At 40.8% G+C, this 17,252-nt stretch overlaps 1 protein-coding gene across 2 annotated transcripts in view; it reads left to right on the plus strand.

Moving 5' to 3' along the window:
- TXNRD3 (thioredoxin reductase 3) overlaps positions 1-17,252 on the plus strand; it is a 69,928-nt gene that overhangs the window by 3,431 nt on the left and 49,245 nt on the right. Inside the window, exons 2-6 of one of the 2 annotated variants that reach the window (XM_045989679.1) lie at positions 9,541-9,601; positions 10,669-10,778; positions 12,393-12,497; positions 12,704-12,776; positions 14,579-14,698. In XM_045989679.1, coding sequence (XP_045845635.1) covers positions 9,541-9,601; positions 10,669-10,778; positions 12,393-12,497; positions 12,704-12,776; positions 14,579-14,698 — 469 coding nt within the window. Of the gene's footprint in view, positions 1-9,540; positions 9,602-10,654; positions 10,779-12,392; positions 12,498-12,703; positions 12,777-14,578; positions 14,699-17,252 lie in introns of those variants that run through there. The other variant, XM_045989678.1, reaches the window with a different exon arrangement.

The following is a 17,252-nucleotide window of genomic DNA, read 5'->3' on the forward strand; positions in this document are numbered from 1 at the left end:
ACACTTCAGTAATGTGGCCACTATTTTCAGTCCCATTACATAATTGGACAGCTCGGATTGTAAGAATCTTTTTTAAAATTGAGGCAACATTTGTCTCCCTGAAACATATACTCAGTTTTGGAGTTGAATGTTGCTCCAGTGCATAGAATTAAGAATCTGTTTCCACTTGGATGGCAGATCTTTTAGAATTTTCCCTGAGTGTTTTTCTTGTCTGGCTAAGCAGCCCACTTTCTTTATGTACTCATATCATTTATCTGTACACATGACACTTCACTCATTTGATTGTGTAATAGCTTGACTATGAACCTTTGAAATGTATCATTCCAGACTGGACGCCATATCCCACATCTGTCTTACCTGCACAGAGTCCAACAGAGAGGCTTGTTCCTTGATTGGGCCAATATCATTCAGCAAGCATTATGGGGACCCAGTGTTTGCGACATGAAAGAATAAACTGTGGTCTTTCTTTCCAAGAACTCATAGTCCAGTGAGCAGTAATCAAGTAGTTGTCCTGTTCTGTAGGAGGTACCTGTAAAAAAAACAAGGGCTGCGGGAATGAGAGACAAAGACAATTGATTCTACGGGGATCAGAAAATCTTCAGCGTAACTATTTAAGCCGTTCCTTGAGGGATACTTTGGATATCTGTAGGTAAGAAAGAACATCTAGCTAAGGAATTAGTATAAGCCGAACTAGGAGATGATAAAATGAAAAAGTGTGACTGGACAGAGGGGATATGATAGAAGTCAAGAGCATAAATTGAAAAATGGCTGGAATTTACTTTCAAAGTGATATTGATGAGACCTTAAAATGTTCCCCAGTAAGTGTGGACTTAATGATGTAGGCAGAGCCATCCCAGACTTTTGAGAAGAGGAGTGAAAAGTCTGTGATTTGAAATCTGTCAGTGGTGTGAAAATTAGACTAAGTGTGGAAGCTGCTAGACTAGTCAGGAGGCTATTGTTCAAGTCAGATACAAGATAATGGCCCAAACTACAGTGGAGAAAATGCCCTGATATTTTAAACCCCTTCCCCACGTTAACTTTGAGCCATGTTTCCCCAGCCCTGAATTCATATGTTTCTGTGTTAAGATTTTACACATCTATTTTTAGCTTTTGGGGGGTAGTAAAATATACATAATATAAACATGACTATTTTAACCATTGTTGTGAAACCATTCCTGCCATCTATCTTTCGTCTTCCCCAACTGAGTTCTTCATTCCCCCTCCCATTAAACCTTGGAAACCACATTCTGCTTTCTGTCTCTGTGAATTTGACTAATCTCATTGCCTCATATAAGTGGAATCATGTGTGACTCGCTTATTTCACTGGGCACAGTGTCCTCAGAGTTCATCCATGTTGTTGCCTGTGTCAGAATTTCTTTCCTAAATAATATTCCATTGTGTGTGTGTATATTTACCACATGCTCTTTGTCATTTCATTCATTGATGGATACTTGGGTCCCTTCCACCTTTTGGCCATTGTGAATGTTGCTGCTGTGAACATGGGTATACAAATATGTCTTTGAGTCCCTCCTTTGAATTCCTTTGGGTATATATCCAGAGGTGGGAATTGCTAGATCACATATAAGGTAGTTCTATTTTTTATTTTTTGAGGAACCACCATACTGTTTTCCATGTCACGCCATGTCATTTTTCCAAAAACAGTGCACGAAGTTTCCAATTTCTCCAGATCTTTACCAACACTTGTTATTTTCAACACAGTACTGGAAATCCTAGTCAGAGAAATAAGGCAAGAAAAAGAAATAGGGGCTCCTGGGTGGCTCAGTGGGTTAGGCCCCTATTTCTTTTAAGGGGATTCAGTCTCCTTACTAGTTACAGGTCTATTCACATTTACTATTCATTTACTCATGATTCAAGTCTTAGTACATTGTGGTGTTTCTAGGAATTTATAAATTTCATCTAAATGATCTAATTTGTTAGTGTACAGTTGTTCATAGTACTCTCATAATCCTTTTCTTTCTGTAAAAACATTATTTATGGTCCCTTTTTCAATTCTGATGTTAGCTCTTTGACTCTTCTCTGTTTTTTCCTAGTATAGCTAAAGTTATGTCAATTTTGTGTATCTTCTCAAAGAAGTAACTCTTAGTGTTTTGTTTTTTCTCTATTGTTTTCTATACCCTGTTTTATCTCTGCTCTAATGTTTTTGTCATTTGCTCCCCTTTGCTAGCTTTGAGTTTAGTTATATGCTCTTTCTAGTTCCTTAAGGTGTGAAGTTAGGTTATTGATTTAAGATATTTTCTCTTCTTAAATATAAGCATTGATAGCTATATATTGTTCTTTAATTGCTACTTTCACTGCATTCTACAAATTTTGGTATGTTTGGTTAGTATGATTTATTTTCCTTTTTTTTTTTTTTTTAAAGATTTTATTCATTTACTTGACAGACAGAGATCACAAGCAGGCAGAGAGGCAGACAGAGAGAGAGGAAGCGAAGCAGGCTCCACGTTGAGCAGAGAGCCCGATGTGGGGCTCAATCCCAGGACCCTGAGATCATGACCTGAGCTGAAGGCAGAGGCCTTACCCCACCGAGCCACCCAGGTGCCCCTCTTGTAACAGTTTTGATTTAAAGTTTGTCTTATATCAGTAAAGCCATCCCTTCTCTCTTTTACTATATCCATGAAATATCTTTTTCTATCCTTTCACTTTCAATTAATGTGTATCCTTAGCTCTAAACAGCATGATCCTGTCCTTTTATCCATTCTACCAGTCTATGTCTTTTGATTGGAGAGTTTAATCCACTTATACTTAAAGTAATTATTGTTAGGGATTTTTAAGATTTTATTTATTTTTGCGCGCGCATGCGCACAAGAGAGCAAGCATGAGCAGGGTTGGGGGCAGAGGGAGAAGCAGACTCTCTGCTGAGCAGGGAACCCCATGTGGGATTCAGTCTCAGGACACTGGGATCATGACCTGAACCAAAGGCAGACCCTCAGCTGACTGATCCACCCAGGCACCCAAGGGAAGGACTTTTGCAATTTTGTTTTGTGGATACCATAGTTTTTTGTCCATCATTTTCTTTCTTACAGTCTTCTTTTGTGTTTATTTTTTTAGTGATCCATCCCCTGTCCTTTTGTGTGTATTTACTAGATATTTTTGTGGTTACCATGGGGATTACATATAACATCCTGAAGGTATTATTTGTTTCAAATTTAACATTTTGAAATATTTGTTTCAAATTTAAAAATTTAGAATTAAATTACAATTAAATACTTTAATTAATATTTAATAAATTTTACATTTATAATATGTATAAAACTCTAATGATTGTACCAAAAAAACTGGTCATAAATTCAGCAAAGTTGTAGGACACGAAGTCAACACAATTTAAATAATTTAATATTTAATTAAAGTTAAGTAATTATATATAATATATATGTATAAAACCCTTATGATTGTACCCCAAAAAATCTTCATAAATTCAGCAAAGTTGTAGGATACAAAATCAACACAATTTAAATAATTTAATTCACACTTAATATTTAATTAAAATTAAATAATTAAAAATTAAAAATTTTGGAACATTTGTTTTGAATTTAAACATTTAAAAATAACAAAATTTCAAAATTAAATTGTTTCAAAAAAAATTTAACTTCCATCACATATAAAAACTCTGCTCTTGGGGCGCCTGGGTGGCTCAGTGGATTAAGCTGCTGCCTTCGAGTCCTGGGATCGAGCCCCGCATCGGGCTCTCTGCTCCACAGGGAGCCTGCTTCCTCTTCTCTCTCTGCCTGCCTCTCTGCCTGCTTGTGATCTCTCTCCATCAAATAAATAAATAAAATCTTTAAAAAAAAACAAAAAAAACTCTGCTCCTTTATAGTTCTGCTTTTTACATTATCAGTCTCACAGTCTCACAAAAATAACAGTAGTTATTTTTAGGCTATTGTTTTTTTAAATCTTATAAAAGAGTAAGAAAATAAATTATGAACTAAAATTATAATAATCTTTGTATGTTTGTCAATATACTTACTCTTACTGAGGAACTTTGCATTTTCAAATTCAAAGGAATTCAAAGCCTGTATAGCACTTTTTCATTTCAACTTGAAGTTCCAATAGCATTTCTTGTAAGGCAGCTCTAGTATTTATACTCCCTCAACTTTTGTTTGTCTGGGAAAGTCTTAATTTCTCCCTCATATTTGAAGGACCGTTTTTTGTTTACTTGTTTTGTTTGTTTGTTTGTTTGTTTTTTGTTTTTGCCAGATATAGAATTCCTGGTTCATAGTTTTTTTCTTTTCTTTTTTTTTTTTAATTTTATTTATTTATTTGACAGAGATCACAAGTAGGCAGAGAGCCCGATGTGGGGCTCAATTCCAAGATCCTGGGAACATGACCTGAGCCGAAGGCAGAGGTTTTAACCCATTGAGCCACCCAGACATCCCAGTTTTTTTCTTTTTTTAAAGATTTTATATATTTGAGAGAGAGAGAGGAGTGAGCACACAAGCAGGGGGAGTGTGCAGAGGGAGAGAGAAAAGCAGGCCTGGGGCTCAATCCCAGGACTCTGGGATCATGACCAGAACTGAAGGCAGACCCTTAACCGACTGGGCCACCTTGGTGTCCTGATAGTTTTTTTCCTTTTAACACTTTAAATATTTCATCCCTCTGCCTCTGGACTGCAAGATTTTGACTGAAAAATCCATGGATAATCTTAAATGGATTCCTTGTACTTGATAAGTTACTTTTTTCTTGCTGCTTTCAGTATTATCTCCTTGTCTTTGTTTTTTAGCAGTTTGGTTACAATGTGTCTTGGTGTGAGTCTCTCTGGGTTTTTCCTTCTTGGCATTCTTTGAGATTCTTATGTTTGTTTATCCACATCTTTCCTCAAATTGGGGAGTTTCTGGTCATGATTTCTTCAAATAGGCTTTATGATCCTTTCTTCTTGAACTCCCATATTGTATATATTGTTCTACTTTATGATGTCCCTCAAAGTTGCTATTCTGTGCTCAATTTTCTTCATTCTTTTTTCTTTTTGTGCCTCAGGCTCAGTAATTTCAAATTCCCTGTCTTTAAATTCACTGGTTCCTTTTTCTGCTGGTGGAGTTTTCCATTCAACTGCTCTAGAGAATTTTTCAATTTAGTTATTGTATTTTTCAGTTTTAGAGTTCCTTTGTGGTTATTCCTGCTTTTTGGTCGACAATCTTATTTTGTTTCCTACGTCATTTTCCGATTTCTGTGAGCTCTTTGTACTTTCCTCTTTGAGTATATTTAAAATAGTTGTTTTGAGGTCTTTGTCTAGTAAATTGGAAGGCTGTGTTGGTTCAGGACGTTTTGGAGATTTAATTTTTCCTGTGAAAAATGTAATATGTATAAATGTTCTTCTGTTTGTATGTATATGATCTTTGGTTGAAAGTTCAGCATATATAACAGCTGGCCTCTCATAGTCTTTGCAGATGGGCTTCCTGCTGGGGAAGAACTTCTCTAATCAGTGCAGCATGAAGGCTTACGTTCTTCCTCGGCCTTTTCTGGGCATCTGTCATCCCTGGATTTGTATGTGCTTTTCACACATGGGCTCAGTTTTCCTGTATACAGGGCTGTTTTAAAGTGGGTAAATTCCTTAAGAATCTCTCCTCTGCTGCTTCTTGGGATCTTAGCTGTTCTGTTGTATTCTTCTGCCTGTAGTTTCTTGCCCACAGGGGTCTACATATTAGAAGCCCATTTTCAGTTTTCACGAGCCATGCACTCTGCTTCTCGTGGCTTCCTTGAGCTTAGGACCCCAGCCACTTTTGACTATCTGTGTAGTCTGTGTTAGGCATCCCTGAGTTTAGAACATTGCAAATTTGGTTTCTCTGCATTTTCTGGAAGGCAACAGGGGCCCAGACTGCTGCGAAGCTCTTACTATACCTTGGAGCAACAAGGAATAGGTGAGGTAAGGGCCGCTAAGAATGCTGCAGGAGGGGCGCCTGGGTGGCTCAGTGGGTTAAGCCACTGCCTTCGGCTCGGGTCGTGATCTCAGGGTCCTGAGATCGAGTCCCGCATCGGGCTCTCTGCTCGGCAGGGGCCCTGCTTCCCTCTCTCTCTCTGCCTACTTGTGATCTCTTTCTGTCAAGTAAATAAATAAAATCTTTAAAAAAAAAAAAAAAAGGAATGCTACAGGATTTTCCACCAAGTTAGATGTGGCGTTTTCTTCACTGGGCATACACTTTATTGTTGTAGATCTTGGACCAGTTTCCAGAGCTTCGATTAAGTTATCTTACTTTGAGATTGTTGAGCTTCTCAGACATGTAAATTACTGCTTTTCATCAAATTTGGGACATTTTGGACATTTCTTTTAAAAATTTTCTTCCTCTTTATTCTCTTTCCTTTTTCTCATATTCACACCTTATATGTTGGTGTGCTTAGTGGTGTATCATGCTTCTCCAAGACTCTCCATTTTTCCTCAATCTTCTTTCTCTGTGGTCTGAGGTTGCACAATCAGTCTGCATTGATTCCTCCTCAAGTGGGCTAATTCTTTAAATCTACCATTGAAGCACTGTAGTGAACTTTTCATTTTATTGTGCTTTCCAACTCTATACTTTCCATTTGATTTTAAAAAATAATTTCTATTACCTTTCTTCATCTCTCTAAGCATAATTTTATTTAATTCTTTGAACATATTTGTAACGGCTGCTTTGTGTATCAGGATGTTTCTCTTGTTTGCTTTCCTCCTGTCTATGGATCCACTTTCCGGTTTCTTTCAATGCCTCGTAGTGTTTTTGATTGGAACCTGGACATTTCAGTTGAGATTGTGCAGCAGCTCCAGGTACTGACTCCTCCTTCTCTGGCTTGTTTTGTTTGCTTGTTTATTTCTCTGTAGTAAGTTGGCGGGATTATCTTAGGGAAGTTTATTTCCACCAAAAGATGGGAGCCTTTGATGTCACTTCTCAGAGTGTGCCCTCATAGATGTGTGCACAGTCACCCTGGAATGACAGAGATTTTAGCAGGGCTCTAGTTGACTGTGTAATGTTCTTCTTTTTCTTTTCTTTTTTTTTAAATTAAGTTTTCATTTTAACTCCAGTTAACTAACTGAAACTAACGTTCTTAGTTTCAGGTATGAAGTATACTGATTCAGCAGTTCGTACAGCACTCGGTGCTCATCCAAACGAGTGCCCTCCTTAGTCCCCATCACCTCGTTTGCGTTATGTTTTCTGTCTTGTCGGGATCATACCCAGATGTTAGGCCCCCCTAATTGCAGGCAGGTTGCTCTGTTGTTCTTGACAATGTCCTGGGGCGTAAATTGTTCCATCCTCTTGTCCAGTTAAATCTGGGCTCCATTCCGGGGCAGTTTCTGAGGCATATTTGTGGCTTATTCTGATCCTAGAGGAACTGTTCTTAACGATCTCTGTCCCAGTTTCCTTTGGAAAATTGGCTGGCTTGCAGCTTAGCCTGTTACTCTAATGAAACTACCAGCCTTCTCTTTGTTGCTTACCACCAAAATGTCCATTACCTTTAAAATTATTTTTTATTTCTTTTCAGCGTAACAGTATTCATTGTTTTTGCACAACACCCAGTGCTCCATGCAATACGTGCCCTCCCACCACCTGGTTCCTCAACCTCCCACCCCCCCCGCCCCTTCAAAACCCTCAGGTTGTTTTTCAGAGTCCATAGTCTCTCATGGTTCATCTCCCCTTCCAATTTCCCTCAACTCCCTTCTCCTCTTCATCTCCCCATGTCCTTCATGTTATTTGTTATGCTCCACAAGTAAGTGAGACCATATGATACTTGACTCTCTCTGCTTGACTTATTTCACTCAGCACAATCTCTTCCAGTCCCATCCATGTTGCTACAAACGTTGGGTATTCATCCTTTCTGATGGAGGCATAATATTTCATACTGTATATGTACCACATCTTCCTTATCCATTCGTCCGCTGAAGAGCATCTTGGTTCTTTCCACAGTTTGGTGACCATGGACATTGCTGCTATAAACATTGGGGTACAGATGGCCCTTCTTTTCACTACATCTGCATCTTTGGGGTAAATGCCCAGTAGTGCAATTGCAGGGTCATAGGGAAGCTCTATTTTTAATTTCTTGAGGAATCTCCACATCAACAGTTCATTTTCTTTTTGTCATTCAGTATTTTGTTGTATGAATTTCTCACAATGTTTTTATCCGTTTTGTTTGTTGATGGGAAATATTTTTAGTTTTTAGCCACTATGACTAAAATTATTATGAATAAAACCATCTATGAGCTTTTTGTGGATATATAGTTTTATATATCTTGGGTAATTAGTTTGCAGTAGAATTGCTGGGCCATAGAAAAAGCTTATGCTTCCATTTTTTTAGAAAATTCTGGTTTTCTAAAGTGGTTTACAGTTTACCCTCCTACCAGCTGTTGATGGAGGTTCAGTTGCTCTACATCCTCTCCAATACTTGCAGTTGTCATCTTTTTATTTTAGCTCATTCTGGTGGTTGTGGAATAGTATCTCTGTGCTTTGCTCTGCCATTTCCCTGACGACTAATTATTTTAAGCACTTTTTCACATGCTTTTTGGTCATCCAGGTATCTTCCTTTGTGAAATGCCTTCTCAATTCTTTTGCTTATTTCTTAATTGGGTAGCTTTACCTACTGATTTCTAGGCCCTCTTTACATAGTCTGGATACAAAGTATCTCAGGCATATACAGTGAATATTTTCTCCTAGGCTTTGGCTTATTTTTCATTCTCTTAATGGTGTTTTGCCACAAACAAAATGTCCATTACCTTTAGATTTGCCCTTCCACACAGTCTGTTTCAAATAAGGTCATTTCTTTTGGATAGAGCTTTGGAGCTCTCTGATCTTATGGCTTGCCTCTTCCCCTGGGCAAGAATCAGTGACAACCCTACTTTATGGGCAGGGTTTTGGGTGGGGACTGTAACCTCTAGTCTTTTTGGCTTACCTCGTCCATCTTGAAACCTTGCTCTGTAGTAGTCTCAGCCTGGGGTAGATCCTTTGCTCTCTGAGTGGGGGCTGTGTGGGGGAAGGGAGGAAAGGAGCCCCCGTGTTGTCAGCCACACTCTCCAAGAATGTAGCCTTTGCCACTCAGAGCTGTGGGGAGACTAAGAAATGCTGGTGGCCTGCCCCTTCTGGTGACAGTGATTTTAGGGAGTAAGGAACCTCCTCTTCTTGTCCATACTCACTGGAAGTGGAGCTTCTATCAAACTGACCTAGGGCAGGGGAGGAGGAGCAGGAACAGACTGTCTGTTCTTATTGACATCTACCAGATCTTCTTGACTAAATGGTTTTTACTTGTTGTGCACCCTTTGGACAATTCCCAGAGACTTTACATGGTGGTGGTGGTTGTTTTTAAGTAATTTTCACCAGTTATGGTGTTTCACCAGGGAGCCAATCTGCCAGACTCCTAGTGTCTCTATCTTCGAAGTAAAACATCTGGGCTTTATCTTGAGGGCTGAGGGCACTGAAAGTTGTTAAATAATGGTGAAAAGTGGACTTTAAAATACTACTTTGGCTGCAATTTAGAGAACTGGACATTTGCTTTGGACACCTTCATGCACATATTTCAAACTCTGTTGAATCTTTGGGAGAGTAAAACTCAGGTAAATTTGTGTTCCAGGTTAAAGATCTGTTTTCTTCTTTGGGAGTTGAATGTAACATCTTGGAACTTGATCAAGTCGGTAAGTAGAACAGGTAGTGTATGCTTTGTAATAAATGTTTGTAATAAATGTCAACAAGATTGACTACTTCCCATTTGCTTTGTTCAATTCAATTTTCTCTTGTCTCTTTGGGTTAGGTGAGCTGTTTTTGTCTACATTCATCCATGCAGAAAATGGAACTCTCTTGGCAAATAATTTGGTGTAGATTATTTATTTATATACTTTTCATATTTGAGGGATGGGAGCAGGAAGAAGATGTATAAAGTGCTAAGGTTGAAGTATTTCAGGCATTTCATATGCATCTGCTAACTTCCTGGCAAAATAGATTAAGCTGTAATAAATGAAAAGAAACTGCCCGTATTTCCTGATTGTTTTACAGATGAGGGGAACACATTAATATTTCAGCTTTATATTTTTAATTCTTGTCATGCATGCGTGCATGCATCTAATATTAACCAAGCATTTTACCCACACTTGGGATCTGCAAGGGTGTAAAACCGGGTGGTGAACAGGACATATAGTTTGAGCTCTGCCTTCATTAGACTTCACCAACTCCTTTTAGCCATGTCTCCTGAACAAGTGATGTGTTCCTGAATCTTTGAGACTTTTCTACAGTGTATACCGCATAGGGCGTATGTAAGTAAGTAGTTGTGGCCTTGTTTTATTTTCAGGGGTGGAGGAGACATTTTGGACCATGGATCATAAAGATTTTTCACATGTAATTGTAGGAAGCATTTTCTGAGTTACGACAGTGGAATCGGGTTTTATCCTAATATTTGCTCTTTAAAGAGGATTTTTATTTATTTGTCCCAGCAAGGCCATTGAGTGGTAGTTCAAGATCTAATTTAGAAGGGTTCGTTTTAAATGAATTTGTAGATTTGTCTTTATTCTTTAAGGTTTCCTTTGAAAACAGGTATTTCCCCTTCTTGAGTCATCATTTCATGAAGTTATATAATATGTAAATATATAAGTACTGACATTTTATGGGTGTGTGCATGGGCGCGTCTGGTGTTGTAACACTTCTGTACAACCCCCAAAAGTTTGGAACCCTTTCAATGTTCTTATATATTGAAGTTTTTATTCTTCAGATGATGGGGCCAATGTCCAAGAAGTGCTTTCAGAGATCACTAATCAGAGAACCGTGCCCAATATTTTTGTGAATAAAGTGCACATGGGTGGATGCGATCGAACTTTCCAGGTAATAATGGTATTACATGTTTTTAATGCTGTTTGTCCAAAGTTTGGTTTTAAATCTATCTAAAAGGGGAGAAAATGGCTTTCAAAAGGAGTCTATTCATGGGGCGCCTGGGTGACTCAGTCAGCTGGGCATCTGCCTTCAGCTCAGGTTGTGATCCCAGGGTTCTGAGATCGAGACCTGCATCAGGCTCCCTGCTCCATGGAGAGCCTGCTTCTCCCTCTCTCTCTGCCTGCTGCTCCCCCTGCTTGTGTGCTCTCTTTCAAATAAATAAGTAATTTTTTTTTTTTTTTAGAAAGGGAGTCTGTTCATTTGTCTTTTGGAAGTTGTGAAGTGGAAAAGCATAGAGGATGGTTATCAGATCATCTTGAAAGTCCTGATAGATAAAATTGATGTTCCTTCTTAAGTTAGGTCCTTGTTTTATAATGACTTCCTTTTATTAAAATTGTGTTCTTGTATTTTTTATGCATGTATGTAAATAGTAGTACTCAGCGATTAAATACTTTTTTTTGAGACTTTAACTTAAAATGACATTTTCTTGGGAAACTAGATGGTGTGGATTTATGTTCATCTATGATCAGCATTGTTATCTATTAACAGCCTGCTTCCTTAGTCCCAGAAGCTACACTCAGCTCCCGCGGTGGTGTGTAGCATAATGAGAGGCCCCGAAACACCTTGGGAAGTGCTGGTCTTGCCATTCCTAACCTGAGAAAGATGTCAGAGGATGGATCTGGAGATGCAGAGTTATCCATTCTATTTCATGCTGCATGGAAGATGCTTATGAGATGTATTTTCCTAAGGGCACCTAATAGTGAGACCAAAGGAGTCCTTTTTAGAATGTGCCAGAAACCTCCACGGGCAGGCGTCCATCTGGGGCCATGTGGCATGTGCCAAGTCCTACCATGATACAGCACTTCTACTGTGCTTCCCAGGAGGAGCTGGTGCCATGTGGTGTTTCTAAAGCCAGCCTCAGGGGCTGGAACACCCGCCTTCACACAACGAAAACTATTGCTGCATCATGCCTCGATCGTCCCAGCTTGCCTCAGCTACTTCCGATCAGAAGGGAGGGCCGAGTAGCAGGAGGCTATGGTGAAGAGCTAGCCTTGTGACCATGGCTGAAAGAAAAAGCAAAGTCTGTGTTCTATAGAAAGTTTACCAGGATGCTGCCAAATTTAGGTCAGTTTATGAGAAACCATGTAAAAATTTGATGTGCATGTCCTGCTAAGGATGCTTAAGAATTGTTTGCAAAATAAAGCCTGGCACAGGTCAATGAAAGATAGAGGATCTTGAAAAATGGTACTTGGATATTTTACTTAATTATAATACTTTGATGATTAGACCAAGGAACATGACCTTGCCTGACATAAAGTCGTGACCTGCAGGTCATTAGACACACATGTACCCACGAGGTGATAATGATCAAAAATGTATGTACTTAGCATATGTTCTATCTAGTGGGACCCTATTTGAATACTATCTAGATAAATTTACGGTTTCAACTTAGATGAATTAGGGACTGTTTCTAAGAGTTTTAGAAAAGCAATGCATATGGATTCAACATAGGGTACAAAAGAACAGATTTAAAACAGATGCTTTCCTCTCTCCTTTAATCCATAGGCCCATCAGAGTGGTTTATTACAGAAGCTCCTTCAGGAAGATTCAGCATATGAGTATGACCTCATTGTCATTGGGGGAGGTTCTGGTGGCCTTGCGTGTGCTCAGGTATGAACATAACGAAACCCAGAGATAATTTTCCTGGTGATTGCCGTAAGCACTTCTTCAGCTACTTTGCTGTTACGGTCCAAGCTTTAATTGTATTAATAAAGAGAAAGGACTGTATTCTTCCACAGTCTTTTCCTCTCAGGGAGAGAAAAATTGGGGGGTTGTCAGAAAAATGACAAGATCTTTATATGCAGTTTTTTTAATAGGAAGCCGCCATCTTGGGAAAGAAAGTTATGGTGCTAGACTTTGTGGTCCCGACGCCTCAGGGCACATCATGGGGTAAGCAATGTTTCTTTGTTGTGACTCTTGTAGTTTTCTGCTCTTTACAGCTGCCTTTGGCTTTCCTCAATCTTGTTAATCCTCACAACTAATCTCAAGAGGAGTAACTAGCCTGTTCCATAGGTGAGGAAAGCAAGTCCTGGTGAGGTTAAGTAATGGACCTAAAATTGCATGGTTAACAGGTGGAAAGATAATATAATATAAAAAAATGAGATAAGGGGCACCTGGGTGGCTCAGTGGGTTAAAGGCCTTTGCCTTCGGCTTAGGTCATGATCCCAGGGTCCTGGGATTGAGTCCCGCCTCGGTCTCTCTGCTCAGCAGGGAGCCTGCTTCCTCCCTCTCTCTCTGCCTGCCTCTCTGCCTACTTGTGATCTCTCTCTCTCTCTCTCTCTGTGTCAAATAAATAAATAAAATATTTTTTTAAAAAGATAAGATAATATAAAAGTAATGAAGGAATATTTTGTAAAAGGAAAAAATTCCATGACTCCAGTATCCAGCACGTGTGCCATAATAATTCTTGCACACGTGCACCGATGTTTTCCCTTAATTGCAATCACAGTGTATGCTGTGTGGTGCCCACCTAAGTCTGCCATGACCTTGTCTTGTGTTTCTGCATCAGTTTCATAGCTGACTCTAACGGTTGTGTGATGTTCATTCAAGTCAGCGTGTGCGTCATCGTCCAGGTCCTGTCAGCAAAGTGCACAGTGAGCTTCCAGTTGTAGAGGAGAGTGTTTACGTTAATAGAACACACAGACTTTGTCGTGGATATTTTCTGTTTATGCATCCGATCCATCCTTCGTGTCTTCATGTCTACCTTTTTCCACGCCCCAGAAAGCTGACGCATCTGCAGTCTTGCCCTCGGGCTTCTAGTTGGGCTTGACCAGTTGATGGTCACAGGAGAAGAACAGAAGGGAGGGAGGAAAGTGGAGTTGGGGGGTTCTTCATTCCGCCAGCTCCTGCCCTGCTGGTCCCTGCAGGAATAGAAGGCCACCTCCACGGGTATGCCCAACCCCTGTGGGTTGTGTCACTCTCTCCATGTGCTTTGGCCATCACGTGGGGTTGGCGATGGCCCACTCACTATTCTGTTCCTCCTCATTCTTCCTGCCCACGCCCCTGTAATCATTTCTCTATAAACTCTCCTCGGTTTCCCAGCGTGAGGATGTCATCTGTTTCCTGTAGGAACCCTGACAAAATATGATAATCATGTTTTAAAATTCAAATTTACTCAAAAAATTTTACCTTAGCATATTATACAGTAAAGCTAATCTCTCTCAATTTTCCTTCTAACATTTGTTAGACTATGATCAGAGAGGGAGTTTTCAGACTCATGTGCTGCTCAGGGGCATCACACGTGGCTTTTTTGTGCTGTTTGTGATTGAGAGTAGATGTTACCAGGCAGCTTGCAGTGGACCTAATATTGGCTCAGAGGAGGAGTCTGACTTACAGAGAATAAAGGCTAGAAGCTGGGGTTCCAGTCCTTGTTCTGGTATCTATCTAATTAATCTAATATAATTCTGATCCCTTCATGGGTCAGACTCAAATGAAAATTTTGGATTCTCTCCCCAGAAAATATTCAAGTGTACATCGGTATTTTTGCTCATCTTTGGGTCTCCTTCACGGACCCTCATTTGAAGAGTTTGGCTTAATTATTTGCGTGTTATTGTGGGGTCTGCTGTTGGCCCCCCAGCCATCTGAGTGTGTCATTTCCCCATGTTTAACAACACCTGCTCTACAGGTATGTAGAACCACATACACACCCATGGACACAGAGGAAACTTTACAACTATTATCTTCTTTCTCAGGTCTTGGCGGTACTTGTGTAAATGTGGGCTGTGTTCCCAAGAAATTGATGCACCAAGCTGCCCTTTTAGGGCAGGCATTAAAGGATGCCAGGAAATTTGGCTGGGAGTACAGTCATCAAGGTGGGTAATGGTATATAAAAATACAGATTGGGAGGAAAGAAGAAAGAATGAGTTTCTTAGAGAAAGACTTGCTATTTATAGTTCTAGAGTTGAGTCTGAAGTTCGTTGAGTGACTGCTCATTAGGACCCCACTTTGGCACAGGGGAGTCAGAGGTGATCACCTGAAACCTGGCCCTATTCTTGGGGGCCTTGGTGCCTTTGGCAGCTATAGTCATTCCAGACTCTACAGAACATGAGAGAGAATAATTGCTGTTTTCAGATTTCCTTCAAGTGTAAAGAAAAGAGAAGAGCCAGGGTCATTATTTGAATTTTATCTGTTATAGTGATAACATTTTTTATTTTACCAGTGGTTATATATGTCCTTAGTTGGTGAAAGATGGAAGCCAAATTCATCCAATAGGCACTTATTGGTTAGGCTCTGAGGATACAGATATGAGGAAAATAGAGCCTCTGCCCTTAAGGAGCACACAGTCTGTTGCAAGAGAGGAAAAGAGAAGAGAGGAGATTCTGTGTGCTCTAGTTCACAGTGAGGTTTTGAGCATTGCCTTGAGGGGCACTTACTGTATCCTTGAGAGGCTAAGATGGTGGAGGTGACCCTTGAGCTGAATCTTGAAGGTCACAGAGAAGCAGGTCATTGGAGACAGGAAGCAGTGTGCTCTGAACTCTGGAGCTGGGAGAAAACGTGGAGTCTTTGGGGGATAGTGAATGGCTGGCATGGAGAATGGGGGCAGGATGCTGGGAAAAACAAGATTACAAAGAAGCAGGTCGTGACAGCTCTTAAATGTCATCTGAAGGCATTGTGGTTGACCTCAAAGGAAGTAAGAGAGTCAGGGGTTCAGCAAGAGAGGAGCCTGAACCACAGTTTGGATTCTGGAATCCTCTGGTGGCACCAAGGAGTTTAGAAGGCTGGAGGTGGGAAGGGGGGCAAGTCCAAAGACAAGGAAGTGAGCCGGAGTGCTGTCACCCAACCCAGAGGAGAAATGACAGGCCTGGGCCAAGACTGATTTCAGAATGGAGCGTGTGAGGTGGATTTAGAGGACTGAAGGTGTGGAATTGACAGGCTAGATGTGGCTGGGTGATTTTTCTCTCTTTAGAATAATGTTATGGGGGATACCTGGGTGGCTCAGTGGGTTAAGCCGCTGCCTTTGGCTCAGGTCATGATCTCAGGGTCCTGGGATCGAGTCCCACATCAGGCTCTCTGCTCAGCAGGAAGCCTGCTTCCCTCTCTCTCTCTCTGTCTGCTTCTCTGCCTACTTATGTTCTCTCTCTGTCAAATAAATAAATAAAATCTTTGGAAAAAAATAAAAAGAATAATGTTATGGAATTTCTTAAAAAAAAGTTACAGGGACTTGTGTCCCAAGAGATTTTGATGGAGGAAACGTGTGCATGAGCATATCCTTCCTGGTGATTTGGCTGGGCCCCCCAGGTCACAGGGTGGGTGGAAGGTGAAAAAACGGAAGGAATCCCGGAAGAGGGAGTGGGTGATAATGCAGTGTATTTGCTGAGCTGGAAAACACAGGCCAGTGTGAGTTAGTGGCCCAGTGTGGTGGAGTTCAGCATAATGAGCTGTGGCCAGATTCTCCCATGGACGAATTTCCCCAGACACTCAGCTCTGTGGAGAGCTTTGGGTCCAGCTTTAGTACCAACTGGTTGTAGATAAAATAAGGTCTTTGTACTTGGCAATTTAACTTTGGGGTCAACTTCACTTTCAAAAATCCTTCTCCCTGAATCCTTCACCTTGCATGGATTTTTCCCCTGCAGAACACCTGGTGGGGTTCACTGTCAGGGGATGGTTTGTGCTTGAGAGAGGTCCAGGCAGGGCCTAGGTTTGCAGCCCACCTACAGGTGGTGGTTGAAGTCTTAGGAATTGCTGAGAGGGGAGGCCCTGTGGTTGGAAAAGAATAGCAGACACAGACGGATCCTGAGAAATGTTAAAACCTGGAGGGTGAGTGAGGAAGATGAGGAAAAACCAGGAGAGTCATGTCATAGAGGCCAGGAAGGGCTAGATTTTTAAGGATAAGACTTAGGGCTTAGAGAGTCTCAGAAGAGAACCATCTGGAAGGAAATGGTGCCAGAAGGCCAAATGGAGTAGGGTTTAATTCAGCAATCAAGATGTGGGGCTCAGTCCCATGCCCCTAAGATCATGACCTGAGCCGAAATCAAGAGTCAGACACTTAAGTGACTGAGCCACCCAGGCACCCAAAGGAGTCTTTTTCAAACTAAAAGTGCTTATACCCTGTTTTAATAATTCTAGAATAATCAAGGCCAAGTGGGGAGGAAACTCTGAATGCCCCATAATGGAGAAAGGCCATGAGGAATGGGACAGTACATGTGGCCCACAATGGGGACAGCCAGGCAGAGGGGTGTGTGGGTGACTCCGCAAGCAGGATTCCCTATAAGCTGATAACTTCTTGGTGTGTCGGCCCTGCCTGCCACCCCTGCCCCACGCTGCTGGGACTCTGCACATTCTGGGGGGACAGCAGTGTGTATGCTTGTGCCACTTGGCCTCACCTGAGGGTCCAGGTGACGTTCTTGAACTTGTCTAGACGTGCTT

Source organism: Meles meles, chromosome 20, assembly GCF_922984935.1.
Source record: "Meles meles chromosome 20, mMelMel3.1 paternal haplotype, whole genome shotgun sequence".
In the NCBI taxonomy this organism is placed as follows: domain Eukaryota; kingdom Metazoa; phylum Chordata; class Mammalia; order Carnivora; family Mustelidae; genus Meles; species Meles meles.